The following is a 14,860-nucleotide window of genomic DNA, read 5'->3' as shown; positions in this document are numbered from 1 at the left end:
ATGTTATGTTCTGTGTGAACAAACAGCAGCTAGACTTTGTAACCCAGCAACTTCTCTTTAGTGTCAAGTTCCCATCAACAAAAACCACGTAGGAAGAAATAGAAGTGTTTTGTGTAGTAACTCATCACCTATCCTTCCTTACCATGTCCTCAGCTCCTCTCACAGCCCGGTTAACCAAACTTTCTGCCTTGTTGGAAAGGTTTCTGACTCGGGACAGCCAAACTCCTCGTGCTAAATGAGTGAATCACCAAAAGAAGTGACATTTCTATTGTAGTATTGTGTGGCTACAAGAATATGAGGAGAGCCCAGTATATCACAGTATTTGGAAGCTGATGTACTTACGACCATCCACTGTCCTTGCCTCCAGGTGAACGAGGTCAGGCTCTCTTCCATTCCCCATCATAGACCTGCAAAAGGCAGATTGAGACAAGGGCATTCAAAACAACACATACCTTGAATGGCTGAGATATTGCTTTCATAGGAGATCATGTTTAGCTGGACATAAACTCAAGTCTGATAAGAACTGATTGTTTTGAAAGAATTTTGAAGTTTTCCCTAAAGTTAACTTCAATATTTTATCTAATAAATATAATTGTACTTATAAGTTCTTTATTTCTCACCCCTTCACTTCCTTCCACCTGGAGACCTGTTCCGGTTCTCACTGGCACATGAAATTTTGAAGTTTCTCCAGGTTTGGTCAGAAGGATGCATTTCAGTTCAGGGTGGAATACAGAACACTTTAATTGATGGGATAATAGTATTTGCCAGCATACTAATTATAGCTGTTCCTTTATATTGGACATTTTATGCACATTTGCTTAATTGACACTCTTAATGATCAATGTTCCCTCATTAATTAAGAGGGTTTAAAAACTCATTTTATCCTGAGACATTTTATCACTTCTGATCTAATAAAAGCAGTATTCCATTAATAAAAGAAGTGTCACATTGAAAATGACTGTTTGTTCCCTCTGAATTAACAAGTAACAAAGTAAAGACACTGAGCACTGCAAATGAGGAGTTTATGGAATTAAACTTTGCTTCCATGGATGAGGTTCCCCTGGACTGGCACTGGTGGCCTCACCAATTCCCTGGAAGAGTCCAGATGGCCAGAGGTTGGATGGGCAGCCTGAATGATGGGAGTCCTGCTCTGGGTGCCAGTCCCACTGTACAGCTGCCCAGCAGCAGCTCTGACAACCAGCCTTGCTTCTGGTCTTGATCCTATCATCCAAGTCATAGTCCTGGATTAAAGATAAGGGTTAAACCACCGGTTTCTTGTAAGCTGCCTGACCTCCTAGTTAATAGAAGCATGAGGGAAGACACACATTCATTTCCAGTGATAGACAAATTAGATGTTCTCTTCAAATCCTCATTATTTTTCAGGAAATCAGAAGAGAGATTCAAACAGTGATTTAGACTTTAATTCAGTTCCCACTGACTGCAATCAGAGGCACCTCCAGTGCTTAATCATCATGTGAATTAACTAATAACTATTATAAAAATGTTAACAAGACTGTGTCCTGATTAATCTGTACCTTTGCTTGACAAAATATATAGCAATTTACTAGCTGGAAAAGGCTTTGTTCTCCTTTGTTGAGGACTGAAGTTTCAGAAAATACTCTGACCCAGCATTACTTTTACCTTTTCTCCATTTTTAATAAAGTTTATTAAATAGAAAGTGCTGTGCCCCTAAACATTTAACTTCCACTTAAAATTTCTGCTTCCTGGTAATTGGCATCAAGTGAGGAGGGAAAGAAGCACCTTCCTAGGGCATTTTTATTATGCCTGCTATGGTCAGCAGATTTAAGGCCAAAATGCTGGGCCTGCTCATTACAATTCAGCTCAAGACAGACAGATGTCAGTGACAAACAGCTCTAAAAAAACTGCAGAAGGACAAAGCTTGCACTATGGCATATGTCATCTTTATTCTGGTTTATTTAAGTGGACTTTAAATACTGGAACTGGAATATTGGAATAGCCCACCTGGAACTGGGCTAATGCAGAAGACACACTACAGCTTTGTCAGTTCATTCCTCCTTCTGAGCTCACACACCTCCATGGGGATGTGAACTCTTCAAAGAAACAAGGAATATGTTACATAAATTTTAATATTTTTGTCTCTTCAGAGTACAAAAATGGTTCTCATCCAGCAGAGCACGTGAGTCTACACTGAGTTGTTCTGTGAATTCCCTCCTCCCTGCTACTCTGAACCCAAGAGAAAAATCCTTTGCATCTTCTCAGGCAAAGACACTCAATTATGACCATTCCAAAAAACAGTCAATTATGAGCCACAGTTTACATCAAACCCTCATGTCCCTTAAGAGCAGCATATAAAGATCTGGACCCCTCAAGCCCTGAAAGCAGCCACCTGCCCATGACAGTCTCACACTACAACAGCCAGAACTGGGACTGTAGGGGCTTCAGTTCAGGGTAGAATTAAGCCATCAGTTGTCCCAAGGGGGTACAAAACAAGGACGGCTGAAACACAGCTGGTGAGAAACCTCCAGGATTTCCTTTCTTTTGATATCTCCTGACCCCTGCAACTTAGAAATGTGATGACAAAGATGAAAAGTAAGGTCCAGAGGAGGAAACTCCTGAAGTCAAATAGGACATCTGAGGTATAGTCAAGAGCCATATCCCTAACTTCCTATCTGCCAGATCCTTCTCCCTGCCTTAGAAAATACACATTTCATTGCTTTGATATATAATAGGCTCAATTTATTTGTGACAGCACAAGGTCATGGTCAGGCCCATAATACTAAATGCCAACATGAAAAATCAGTTGTAAATAACAGGCAAAATATAAATACACATCTGCTCAAATCAATATTAACTGTACAGAGCTGACTGCCAGAAACATATCACTTCCACCTGGATTCTGAGAGCTGAGAGCTTACTGAACAGCATTTTTGTAATGTCACATATTTTTGGATCATGCTGTCTTGTTCCATGGTAGCCCTAGGATATTTCTTTATACATGTCTCCATACCACCTGAAAAGCCATGCAAAGTACTACTTATCTTACCCAGTTATACATCACAGATATTCAACTCTGAACTAATCCCACTCAACTCTCTTTGCAGGCAGAGAGATGTAACAGGCAGTTTTGCACTGTGGATCAGTGGAACAGTGTTGGGGATCACTTTATGAGAATTTATCCTAGAAAGCCCTGTTTGTCTCCATCGAATTTAAGATGTCTGGACACCCAGGCTACAAACACCCATGTGTGATCACATAAAGGTCCCAAAGCAGGAAACACAACAGACCTAAAATATGTTTATTACCTAATTTTAAAAACACAAATTACAGATGAGGTATGGATTGCAATTAAAGGGGGAATTGAATGTCCTGAGCAGTCCTCTTTCTGAGAAATGTTTTATACAGCTTACATCAGCATTATTATTTACTCCAGGACATATAAAAGCCTAGGAGACATTCAGAAATGCAATATTGACCCCAGTGAGCATATACAGGAGAGAAATATTGTGCTTTTGGTTGTACTGCCCCTGAGAACATGCTCTCTCTAGGAAGACAGACATATCCTTTTACATGCATAGGACAATCTGTTCCTAAAGCATCAACTAGAAAAAGGTGTTAGGAACTGTAGGATATATATCAGAATTCCTGAATTTTTAGTATGTCAACCAAATCAATCACAACACTACCAAGCATCCAGCTATTCTATCAGTGGGTTTTCTTGTCTTTTTCATTTGGCTGGAGGATGAAAAAAAATATCCTTAGAAGCTGAGAAAGTCAACATACTTCTACAAGCCTGAGTATTATTAAGTAACAGTTTTGAACTCGTGGCGTCAGTATGAAGAAGAATGAATAACTGATTACAAAGGAATTCCATTCCTGACCAGACTGGAAGGTTCTTAAACCAAAGCTAGAATGATTAAAAAAACCCAAAAAACCAAAAAAACAACAAGCTTCACATGTGGAAGAAGGAATCTACATGCTGGATTGGCCCAAGACAGCACCAAAGCCTCCAACTCAGTGTTTCTAAGTTAATACAAGTGCCCACTGTACTTCATTGTCTTGTGTGCACACAGCTGTGTGTTCAACAGCTGATAAACCAACACCCTACAAAGAACAGGGGAACAGATGAACAACATTCTGGGACCCACTCAGCTACTGATTTCTCTCAGATATCTCTCTAAAAATAAACAATAGTCCCCAATTTGCCATTCCCTGTTCTGAGCAACTTCTGCTCACTCTGCTGGCAGCGCTTTCTTCTCATATTTCTCAAATCCATTCTTCCCTTTCAGCATCTGTTCTCAAAGACCAAACACTCATATATCCACGAACTTTTCTTCTTGCCTCAGTCTGTGTTTTCACTTGGTGGTAAAATGCCAGCATGTCCTTTGTCCGTCCCCTTAATCTCAGGCTTTCTGTAATACTCCCAGAAACTTCAGGACACCAGGGATATCCTTGCAATGCTTTCTGTTGAATGGTGCCTATTGTATTCCTGTGATTAACTTTTAGTGGTTTGTTGGTATAATTGTCTGGATATTTTGAAAAAGAAAAAGGAAAAGAAAAGAAAAAGAAAAAGCATCTTTTGGGAAAAGGAGGACTTAGAAAAGCCAAAGGGAGTGCAAGGCAGTGACTGCACTGCCCTTACACTGAAGGTGCTTAAATTTTTAAAAATTTAGGACCCCCATGGTCCTATTAGAAAGTTGCTTCCTAAAATTTTAATCACCATCAAGCCTGCTAAGTAGTTATCTGCACTTGAGAGCCTCACAAATCGATACCACTGGCTGCAGCACAGTAATTGCTCTGAATGCAGATTCTACATCCACCGTGAGAAGCAGCACAGGGAAAAGACCCCAAATCATTCCCTGGTTTAGAACTAAGCTGAATTAAACAAAAGCAGCCTGGCACTGCCCATTGCACAGTGAACACTAGTTGGCATATTTCTGTAGTGACCAACCCCTTGCCATCTTCTCTGTCTGAAACATTTCTAAAACCTTGGCTTCCTTGGCCTGTCAGCTCCTCTGAGCCAAGAAAATTCAATAGAGACCCTGTTATCCTGGGGTTTCCACCTCTTCTATCTTTTTTCACTTCTAGGGACAAAAGCAATTGTTTATGGATGCTGGGAACTGATGAGGCTTGCAAGGCAGTCAGACCACTCAGAACTGCAAAAAGGCATCATTGTGAAGAAAGCAAAAGCTTCTACTTGCTGTACCTAATTTCAAACTACCATTTTTTCATAAACAATGAACTCGAAACTCCAGACAATACAGGCTGCATCTCAAGGATTTGTGCATTCTGGAAAGTAGCTTTGGGTGCCTTTGCTTTTGGATGCTTGACTTCAGACACAGACACACTGTATCTGGGACTATATAGACAAGAAACACAATGGCAGTCTTTTCATACCTATTTCTTGTATCATGCATGCTCACAGCAGCCAAGATCAAACCTCTTTTTTAAGACAGGCAGTAGAAGAGATTGTTATTTTACAGAATCCTCGATGCAAATGGCCCAGAATGCCAAATGCTACCAATGTCCTTTTCACAGACAGAACCAGTGTGAATGTCCCTCATTCTTTATATGGGCACAGAGGCCTGATGCAGCTTTCCCCTGTCTCAGAGGAAGTGATCAAATGCAGAATTAGGGCTCCTGTGGCCATACCTCACCTGCTTTGGGGGTAAACAGGTAGGATCTGTTCATGCAGCAAAGGCTGGCAGACAAAAGACATAGCAGCATGTCTCTGCTAAGGTGGATGAAGGAGATCCACACAGTTCTGGCCATTTTGAGATCATCAGTGCTGAGTGGGAGCAGCTCAGATGTGGCTGCAGTGTAATGCCAAACAGAAAAATGACACTTTGCTTGGAAAATCCAGTTTGACTACTCAGCATGAAAAATGCTCATAGGCCTGAGCTGAATTCTGCAGATGACTTTGTTCTTAACAAGATTAGGATACCTCCTGACCCTCAGAATTCCTTCTTCCTAGTCCCAATTCGAGCAAATCCCCACATACACTGCATTACACTGAAAGACTGAATTGCTGCAACATCCAAGTGGAAGAGGGAATGTACTCCTAGAGATCTTTATGCCAAAGTTGTCCTACGAGCATAAATATTCTAACAAGCTTTATCCTGTCACAATAAAGCCATAAAGTTGCTTTGTTCAGCACATGATAATGGCTTTGTAATTCAATTATTGGTAGAATTTGCCTTCAGGGATTTATCTTCCTTTAGCCTCAGCACTCATGCGAATCCCTTATCGTAAATCTTGCCAATGCAAACCCAGCTCCTCCGCTGCCTCTGGACATATCCTGTCACTTCATGTTAAAAAATTGACACCTTCCTCCTCAGCTTAGTGAATGGCAGGTTTTTGGTTTTGTTTTAAAGGACAGAATGAAAACAACAACAGTGGATGAGGCTCATGTTGTCCTCAGAAGCATTAATTTCTTGGTCCCACTCATGTTTCTGTAATACTGAATTCTAATTGCCATTCATAAAAATAGTAACATGTAGCACTGAACAGGGAGCTTTTTGTCCAAAGATACAAAAGCACTTGACAATCAACCTTTAAGTAACCTTCCCTGCATGGTACTGATTTGTTCAAGGCCTATGGAAAAGTACAAGACAAGCAGACCAAGTTAGAAATAGGGGCTGAGGAAAATTTTTGTTCTCAGCTTTATAGATAAACTTCACTGATTAGTCAAGAGCACAGGGGCCTCATTGATTTGACCAAGATCACACAGTTGCTATGTGGCAGAGACAAAAATAGAGCCTGAGAGTCCTCCAGGCTCCTTTTTCTTTTACTACTATATTGACTCCATGAGGACTTTGCAGATACTCTCTGTTCCCTTTTTTGCTTGCAGAGGTCAGTGAATCTGCCCCAGGAAGCTTAGTGTGGGAGGCAATTCTTGTGGTTTCTTTAGTTCAGTCCCTATTATGTGAAATTTCACAGATTTTACTATTCCTGGAACATACTTTAAAGACTGCTTTCTAGCTTTAACTTCTCCTAACCACATCCTCCTGACATGTTTTAGAAACACAGATTCCAGATAGCCATTAATCAGCACTTCATTTCTTTGTATCTGGCTAATAAATCTCCCCTGACCATAATTTAATTAGTTTTTCCCTGACACATCTCTGCTATTCTTTTCCACATTGTCCAATCACATGAAATGACACAGCTTGGTGCAATTCAGCTGGCACCACTGGGCCAATCCATTCTCTGGTTTGCTTTACTCAGTGTGTCACCCTTTCTTTAGAGCTGACAGAAAACAGCAGTGCAGTGAGTAAGGGCCAGCTTCTCCTGATTGTGCCACCTCACAGCACTGACCCAGAAAAGCAGGTGGTGCTGCTGCTGACACTGAAATAGTGAGTAGGTAACTGGGGGTAGTGGTGTGACTCAGGCTGTGGGGAGTCAGTTTTACTCTCACCATCCCACCAGTTTTTAGAGCCCTAGTGCACAATAACCCACACCCTTCCACACTCTGCTGTCTACATTCCCCACAGCTTTGAGGGCAGCAGCAAAGGAACCTTCTGCCCTGCTGCTGCAACACCACAGCTGTCTGTGGGAAGCTCCAGAGAGGAAACTCTGCTAAAACTCTGAAATAGATGGATGCAAATTCTCAGGAAGTAGCTGTCTATTGCTGGTAACTCAGGGTGGGAGGAATGTCTTAAAACGAGGATCTGACTAAGTGGATAAAATTCAGTTAACCAGGACGAGATCCTGATTTTAAGATAGTCCTTCAATCCTGCATCTCTTTTTCTTATACTGCAGGAAATGTAAGATTTCAATCTGGCTTGAAGAGAAAGGAGGAGGAAAGTTAGTTATATAAAATAACTAACTCTAGTTATTCTGTATAACTGAAGTTACAGCCTCTGAGCTCCCCTCCTTGATATCACAAACACAGCCTACCTGATTTACAGCTTCTCTGCTGGCGCAGCCTAATAGGATCACAATTTCCTGCTGTGCTAAGACCATGTCTCTTGTAGTGCTGTGGCCCCGTCAGGCAGCTCTGGAGGAGGCCAGCAAGTCATTTAGAGCAGGAGGGGAAGGTCAGCTCAGGTAACAGCACGCTGCTCATTAAACATGCAAGAGAACACAGCAGTGCAACCTTCCTGACACAGGTCCAGAGAAATCCACAGGTGACGTACCTGTGCACTGCTTCCCCTTCTCAAGGTCTGGCCTTTGTAGGTGCACACAGAGAGATCAGTGCTCAGTCCAGTGCCTGCTGGCCACTGAGCATTGCAGGGTCCTGCACAGCACTGCAGGCTCCTCTACTGATCAGCCCCCAAATCAAGATTTTGAACACAGTGAATGGATGCCTGCCTACTCCTGCAGTATTTTAACAAGGGAAAGTGGATGATGTAGAAAAGCTGAAGCTCATGGGAGTCTGTACTCATTTATAAAGTATCTCTGGATGGTTTTTTAAAGAAATATCACTGAATTGGGAAAATTAAAACACACCAACACATGCATCAATCAGACTGGGGCTTCTGAGTTCTAAAAGGCTTAATCAGATGAACATTTGTTTCATTCACACCTGCTGAAAACTGTCATGGGTTTCTCTGGCATGTACCCATAACCACCATATTTAAGCTATGAAAAAACATTTTAAATTAAATTTCCTCCCTTCAACTCAATAAATAAAGCTAAGGCTTGTGTGTTAGAGCAAGTGGATGATTTTCTGGACAGGCTGTCACAATGCACTTTGATTGGCAATCTTTCTCATCACCTTCCAGCAGTTGCCCTGCAGTGATTAAAAGGTCTTGTTCAGCCATACACAGCATCATTTGCAAACAGCCCAGGCACTGAGGTATTTCAATTGCCTCAGCCCACCTGGGTGGGTGTGCAAATCTCACCAAGCCAAGAGCTGACAGAAACACTGGGACAGTGCACCCAGCCTGCTCCAAGTACTTGAATATAATGAAGTTTTTAACAGGGCTTTGACACCTCATCCCCTTGATTTTCAGCTCTTTCAGCTGCTCCAGTGAACACAGTCAGAGCTTTTAAAATACAGTCTCCAGCCTCCTCTGAAAAAGAAAATATATACACTCTATAATTATACTGTGAAGATTGACTTTCTTTGCTACTACCCATAAAAGAAACACAAATATAGCCCTATCTACTCATCTGTCCTCCCAGCTGCTTACAGGCTTTTCTCCCCTCCAGTGTATGTGCATATTTTTGTATTATTTGATGGGAAAAGTTGGTTGGCTTACTATTTTACAATGTTTGCCTCCATTTTCTTCTCCTGCCTATACTCAGAAAAACATAAAACTGAGTGGAGCCTAGCAACATTTCTTACCAAACTGACATATCTCCTTTAATTTCTACAGGGGATCATTAACATCATGGACATGTGACACTACTGGAAATCATAAATGGTGTGGGTTGGAGTGAATCCTAAAGATCACCTAGTTCCTCTTCTCCTACACAGGCAGGGACACCTTCCACAAATTAGATTGCTCAAAGCCCCATCCAACTTGGCCTTCAACACTTCCAATTTCCACAGCTTCTCTGGGCAATGTGCCAATGCCCCACCACCCCAAAAGTAAATCATTTCCTCCCAATATCTAATCTACACCTGCTCTTTTACAGCTTGAAGCCTTTACCCCTTGTCTTATCCCCCCTGTCCTTGGCAAGAGACCCCTCCAGCTCTGTTGTGGCCCTTTTCAGGCACTGGAAGGTGCTCTAAGGTCTCCCCAGAGCCTTCTCTGCAGACTGAACATGTCCAGGTCTCTCAGCAGAGGTGCTCCAGCTCTCTTGTTGTTACAGCCTTCCAATGTTCTTGAAGGATGGAGTGCTATTACTCTTATGGTTATCCTGCTTGCTTGTCTGGGTGCCACACTTAAGGTAAAAAAATAAAATCAATACCACTGATAGAGATATTGATGGTAACTTGATGATCTAATTTACTAGTTGGGCTTTTCATTGTTCATTTTATGTTAGTTATTAAGACACTTTTATTATTTGATTTTATTTCTTTCTTCCCCCTCTAAGTTTCTCAAGGTTAGGTTTTGATTAGGATTAGATGAGAATCTTTTCAGAAAAACGTCTCATTTTGATTAAAAACCATTACATTTTGAGAAATTTTAATGAGATTTTTAACCTTTTATTTTTATTTTTTTTAGGCCAGCTCTAATTGTGATGCCTTGTCTTACTGACTTTTAGGAAATAATTTCTAGTGGAAGGCATGACTTGATCTGAGGACCAGAATAAAAATCTGGCTTTTAATGACAAACAAAAGTCTGCATTTATATTTTGGCCATATTGAACTACATGCACTTTAAGCAGTTTTTCTGCAATGACTGGTCACAGATGTTTGGATTTGCAAGTCACAAAGTATCACTGTTGAACTTTGACTAGATGACTGAACCACTTTTAAAATGGAAGAAAAAAGCAACCTAATTCCCAGTGCAACTGGTTCACCAATTATGTTCACATTTTTACTCACTACAAACCAGCACCTACACCAGCAAAACTCCACAATAGGAATGTATACCAAAAAGCACCAAGTACCCAAAAAATAAACTCAGAAGTATTTAAATACATTTATTTATTTTTATCCAACTCTTTTAACTAGGATCTACTGCATTCTCTTTCCCTAATGCCAACTACATTAGTAAACATTGTGCTATCAGCAATAATCCATGTATATTAACTTGTTTCTGTATTATGCTGCTGAATTAATATTGCTTAGAATATTCCTTCCTAGTAATTAGGGTATTTTCACAGAGCACAGTTCCAGAATTAACAAGTACCTTGATAACTTTTATGCATTTCTGTCACAGTACATTTAACAGCAAAATCTCAAGAAGCTGCTGGAAAAAATAATAAAAAACATGAAAATTGTTGATACGGTGCAGAACTGCTGTGCCTTGGGCTTGTATGCAGTGTGGATTCTTCCAAGTCTCCATCTCACACATAATACATAGTTGACTCTCTGAGAGGAGTACATTTTCCTCAGTGCACATCCCTAGACTATGCACAGATATGTGATGATACCCAAATTACAGAAATTATTAGAGGTGTCAGAGTAGCCCATCAGTAAAGCCAGCCCAGCCACAAGTGTGTCCTAACAAACTTCTAATGAGGTAGAAAATTACAGATCCCTTTTTTCAACTTTTGTTTTATTCTGTTTTTTGGTGGAGGTTTTTAAGACAAGAAATCTCCAGTCACCTCTCATTTTAAAGGTTTGACTTCATCTGCTCATCTCCCACTGGATATCTCCTTTCATGGAGTGACATTGCACTCTTTCATCAAAAGTCTGGATGTCAGGACATCACTTAGAGCTGCAGGTGGAAGAATGAAAAGAGGCAACAGAAGAGCTTTGAATTCCATATTAATGACTCCTCTTAATGAAACAGAGGATGCAAGAGTAGAAAGTGCATGTGAGCTACAAGGAACTGAGTTGTGTCTACACAGAGTGTTTTCTCAGAGTTATGTAGTAAGCATTATCAGACTGTTTTTCTTCAGGGGCTTAAATTTTTCTGGAGTAGTAGGAGGAAGAGGTGTTTCACAGACGAGCCAAAAATAAGCAAATAATCTCTTGGCAATAGATACAAGAAATGCAGCTGTAAAGACACTACAGCTTCTTTGACAGTGTTTGCAGGTAGAGCCTTCTCAAGACTAAAACTAGCAAACTCGGTACAGTTTATTCACAAGACTCTTGAGTGACCCAAAAGCTATTTACAAGACAACATGACTGACTAAAATGGCAATGAAAATATCAGTGAGCAATCAAGAAAATGCATCTTTGCTTCATCAACCATTCAAGTCCATGTAAAAGTCTTTAAAGTCTTCCAGGTGCACCTTCCCTGTCAAAACAAGCAGTGTAACTAAATGCAGCCTCAAGAAGGACTGATGCCAGAGGCCTTGCTTTGTGTCTTCCTATTCTAGACAAGTCCTAGTTTAGAGAGTACTGAAGCAATCTGTACTAAAGCCTTCCTTGGATATCAGAATATTTCCCTCATTCTCTGCCCAGTACAGCTGTGTCCTGGCTGATCCCTTCAGAGCCATTTGGTTTAGATAAAGCACCAGGAACAGGAGAGAGCATCCCCACATTCTGCTTTCAGTCGTGACTTCAGGACATTTTACTTCACTATTTATTTCTGTGCTTAAGAATAAGCAAAGCCAGTCTTCCCACTTCTTAGGTTGATTACACTCTGCATATTTACAAGCCAAAAATATATAACAATAAATTTTAAAAGCCCAGCCCACAACAAATCATGGGGCACTGAGCGAGGCTTTACCCAACACGTACACCAGCACTGGCTACAGAGATGGTGCTGCAGAAATCTGGATTTTAACTGCACTTCTGCACCCTCTCAGGCCCCAGTCAGTTTTTGCTTTTCTTGCATGGGAAGCCAGCTGTGACCAGCATTGAGTGCACAGGGCTTCCCTTCTGATCCAACATTTCAGTGCTGCTGTATCCTCAGTACCTGGCTGCACAGAATGGAACTGCACATTAAAGCCCAGGGCTGCTCTCTGTGGTGCTCTCCATCACACATGTTCAGCTGCTTTCTACTGTGGGTGTGCTTGAGGACAGACAGTGTCCATAGAACTGCAGCTGAAAGTATTCTTTTTGTCCTAGGGTCATTATGATCATCATAAATAGGCCAGAATGAGATGCCACAGTGTCTCCACAAATTGCATTGCTTTCACTCTTGAGAGCAGAAGGACAGTCTAGCTTACACTGAGGTGTGTTATACAAGGGGCATTCTGTTCAAGGTGAAAATACAAGCTTGCAGTTTCATGCTTTGTGAGTGGCTGTAGGGAAATTAGATGGGTGGTTGGAACATTTTGTTGTCTTTTAACTTGCTTTTTGCCTTTGAAGCTCCAAGCCTAAGTCCCCTTATTTGTAAGATTCTAAAAGGTCTTCAAAGTTCGAGCTCCACAGAAAGGGAACATTATAACTTCGTTGTTTTTCTTATTGCAGGCAACCATCAGCTCATTTCACAATAAACCAGAACTGTAAGCAATGACAGGAAGCTTCAAAAGGCTTGGAGCACTACACAGGACATGGGGTTCCAGGAATAGGGACAGTCTTTTCAGCCCTCTGAGCCCCTTCAGCAATTACAATTCCGATGGATGTCTCAAAAACAGGGTACCCAGCTTTCTGTGACTTTCTACTTTTATTAGCCCAGAAAAAAAACCAGAATATGTATAGATCTCTGTTTGCATCTGACATTTTGAGACCCTGTTGAGTCCTGCAGGAAAGAAACAGTGATATAAACACACATGTGACTGCCCATACAGACACTCTCATAAAAATGAATTTAAGTTAAAAATGGAATTTAGCTTGCATTAGCTTCAGCTAACACAGGTTCTGAGAAAGGATTAAAAAGCAGAAGCAGCAAACAAAATCTCTGGAGAGATTTGCAGACCAAATATAAATTCAACTTTAGAAGTAAATTTGACCTAGAGCTCTTCCTTATTTTAGAAATTAAAAGAAAATATTTGACTGAACCACTCATGAATCTTGCTGTGTTCCAAACCTGTGGGTTTGACATAAATTTATAGTTTAGAAACTACCATGCTGGTCTCATTTTCATCACTGGGTTCAGCTTCTCCTGATTTCAAGATGACTATTTTATCAAAATATCTTTGTTTTGGACTATACAACCATGTTTGCCGAATGGAAAAAAAAGTTCAGCATCTCCATCTCTCAGCTTTCTTTTCCATATAAGTCAAAGTTACACCGATTTCTGTCTAGTGGCAGCATGCTCAAGGACTTTCAAGGACTAAGTAGGTCTAAGAGTGATTAAAAGCACATCAGCCACACAGATAGAGGATGTCTGGAAATGCTGGTGTCCAAGACTTCAGGCTTTGTCCCTTAATTGTAGCAGGACCAGACTGAACTCTTCATTCTCCCATCCTAAATCAGTGCTTTCTTCGGACTGTTATTCAGCATATTTCAGTTCTGCATCACTCTTAGATCAAAGACCCAGTATCCCAATGTCACAGAAACACATAATGCCCCTTTCATACCAGTTCTAAATTAATCTCAACAAATCAGCAGTGCAGACTGTATTCAGCCACATTCCCTTCATTCCAACACCTCTGTATGTGTCAGGGAAATGAGGAAGAGGGTTTTGCTCTTACCAGTAGAACCTGTTTGGTGTAACTCCCTCATGTAGGAGCAGCCATCTTCTGCCAAACTCCACAGAACTGAATAACTGTGGACAAAAACAAACAGTCATGAATCACAGCAAAACACAAAGATATCAGAGAAACTAACCTGAAAAACCTTCTGCCACTTCTAAGATCCTGACTTGGACTTTTATTCATCCCAGTCTCAAAGGGACACACCTGGGGCAGCTGGAACATGTCTGTGGTGCCTTTTATTGGCATAGAGGATACTGAGATGTGTGGTGTGGGACACAACTGGTATCACCTGAGAGATCACCTTATGGATAAACCTGGCAACCTGCCCTGAAGGAAAATTCATCATTCCATTGCCTTCCTCAATGTCAGAAGGACATTGTATTTCCATTAGCAGTGCCGTCCTTAGGAGCTTTGTCAGCCTGGCACCAAAGGATGTTCCAACGTGTCTAGACTCCCCTTGCAGGACTGGATGAGTTTAAACAGCACAAGTCACTTGTTCCAAGGAAACCTGTGAGTCTCCCTCTGCTCTTGTCCTTCTGCCAACAATGTGACACCTTCTCCTCGTCTGGTTATGTAAACAATATCCAAATACATCAATCATTGCAGAAAATCTTTCCATGATAAATACCAAAGCAGGCTGAGAAAGGTCAGCAAAAAGGCACATTACAGGTATTATAAATCCTTTGACATGCCTTTGTGGAACCATATACAAATGTTACTATTACAGAACACTTACAAACAGCTGTTCTCCATGAGTGCTGCCATCAAGTAATTCTCAGAAGGCCAG

At 41.0% G+C, this 14,860-nt stretch overlaps 1 protein-coding gene across 2 annotated transcripts in view; it reads right to left on the bottom strand.

Annotated features, from left to right (window-relative positions):
* The window catches only part of SORCS1 (sortilin related VPS10 domain containing receptor 1), a 265,256-nt gene that overhangs the window by 80,080 nt on the left and 170,316 nt on the right, over positions 1 to 14,860 (bottom strand). For both annotated transcript variants that reach the window (XM_033065652.2, XM_033065653.1), the window contains exons 5-6: positions 14,071 to 14,144; positions 343 to 407 (exon numbers count right to left, since the gene is read on the bottom strand). In XM_033065652.2, the coding sequence (XP_032921543.1) occupies positions 343 to 407; positions 14,071 to 14,144 (139 nt within the window). The remainder of the gene's footprint in view (positions 1 to 342; positions 408 to 14,070; positions 14,145 to 14,860) is intronic.

The sequence above is a fragment of the Catharus ustulatus genome, chromosome 8 (assembly GCF_009819885.2).
Source record: "Catharus ustulatus isolate bCatUst1 chromosome 8, bCatUst1.pri.v2, whole genome shotgun sequence".
NCBI classification, from domain to species: Eukaryota; Metazoa; Chordata; class Aves; order Passeriformes; family Turdidae; genus Catharus; species Catharus ustulatus.
This window is presented reverse-complemented; position numbering and strand designations above follow the sequence as displayed.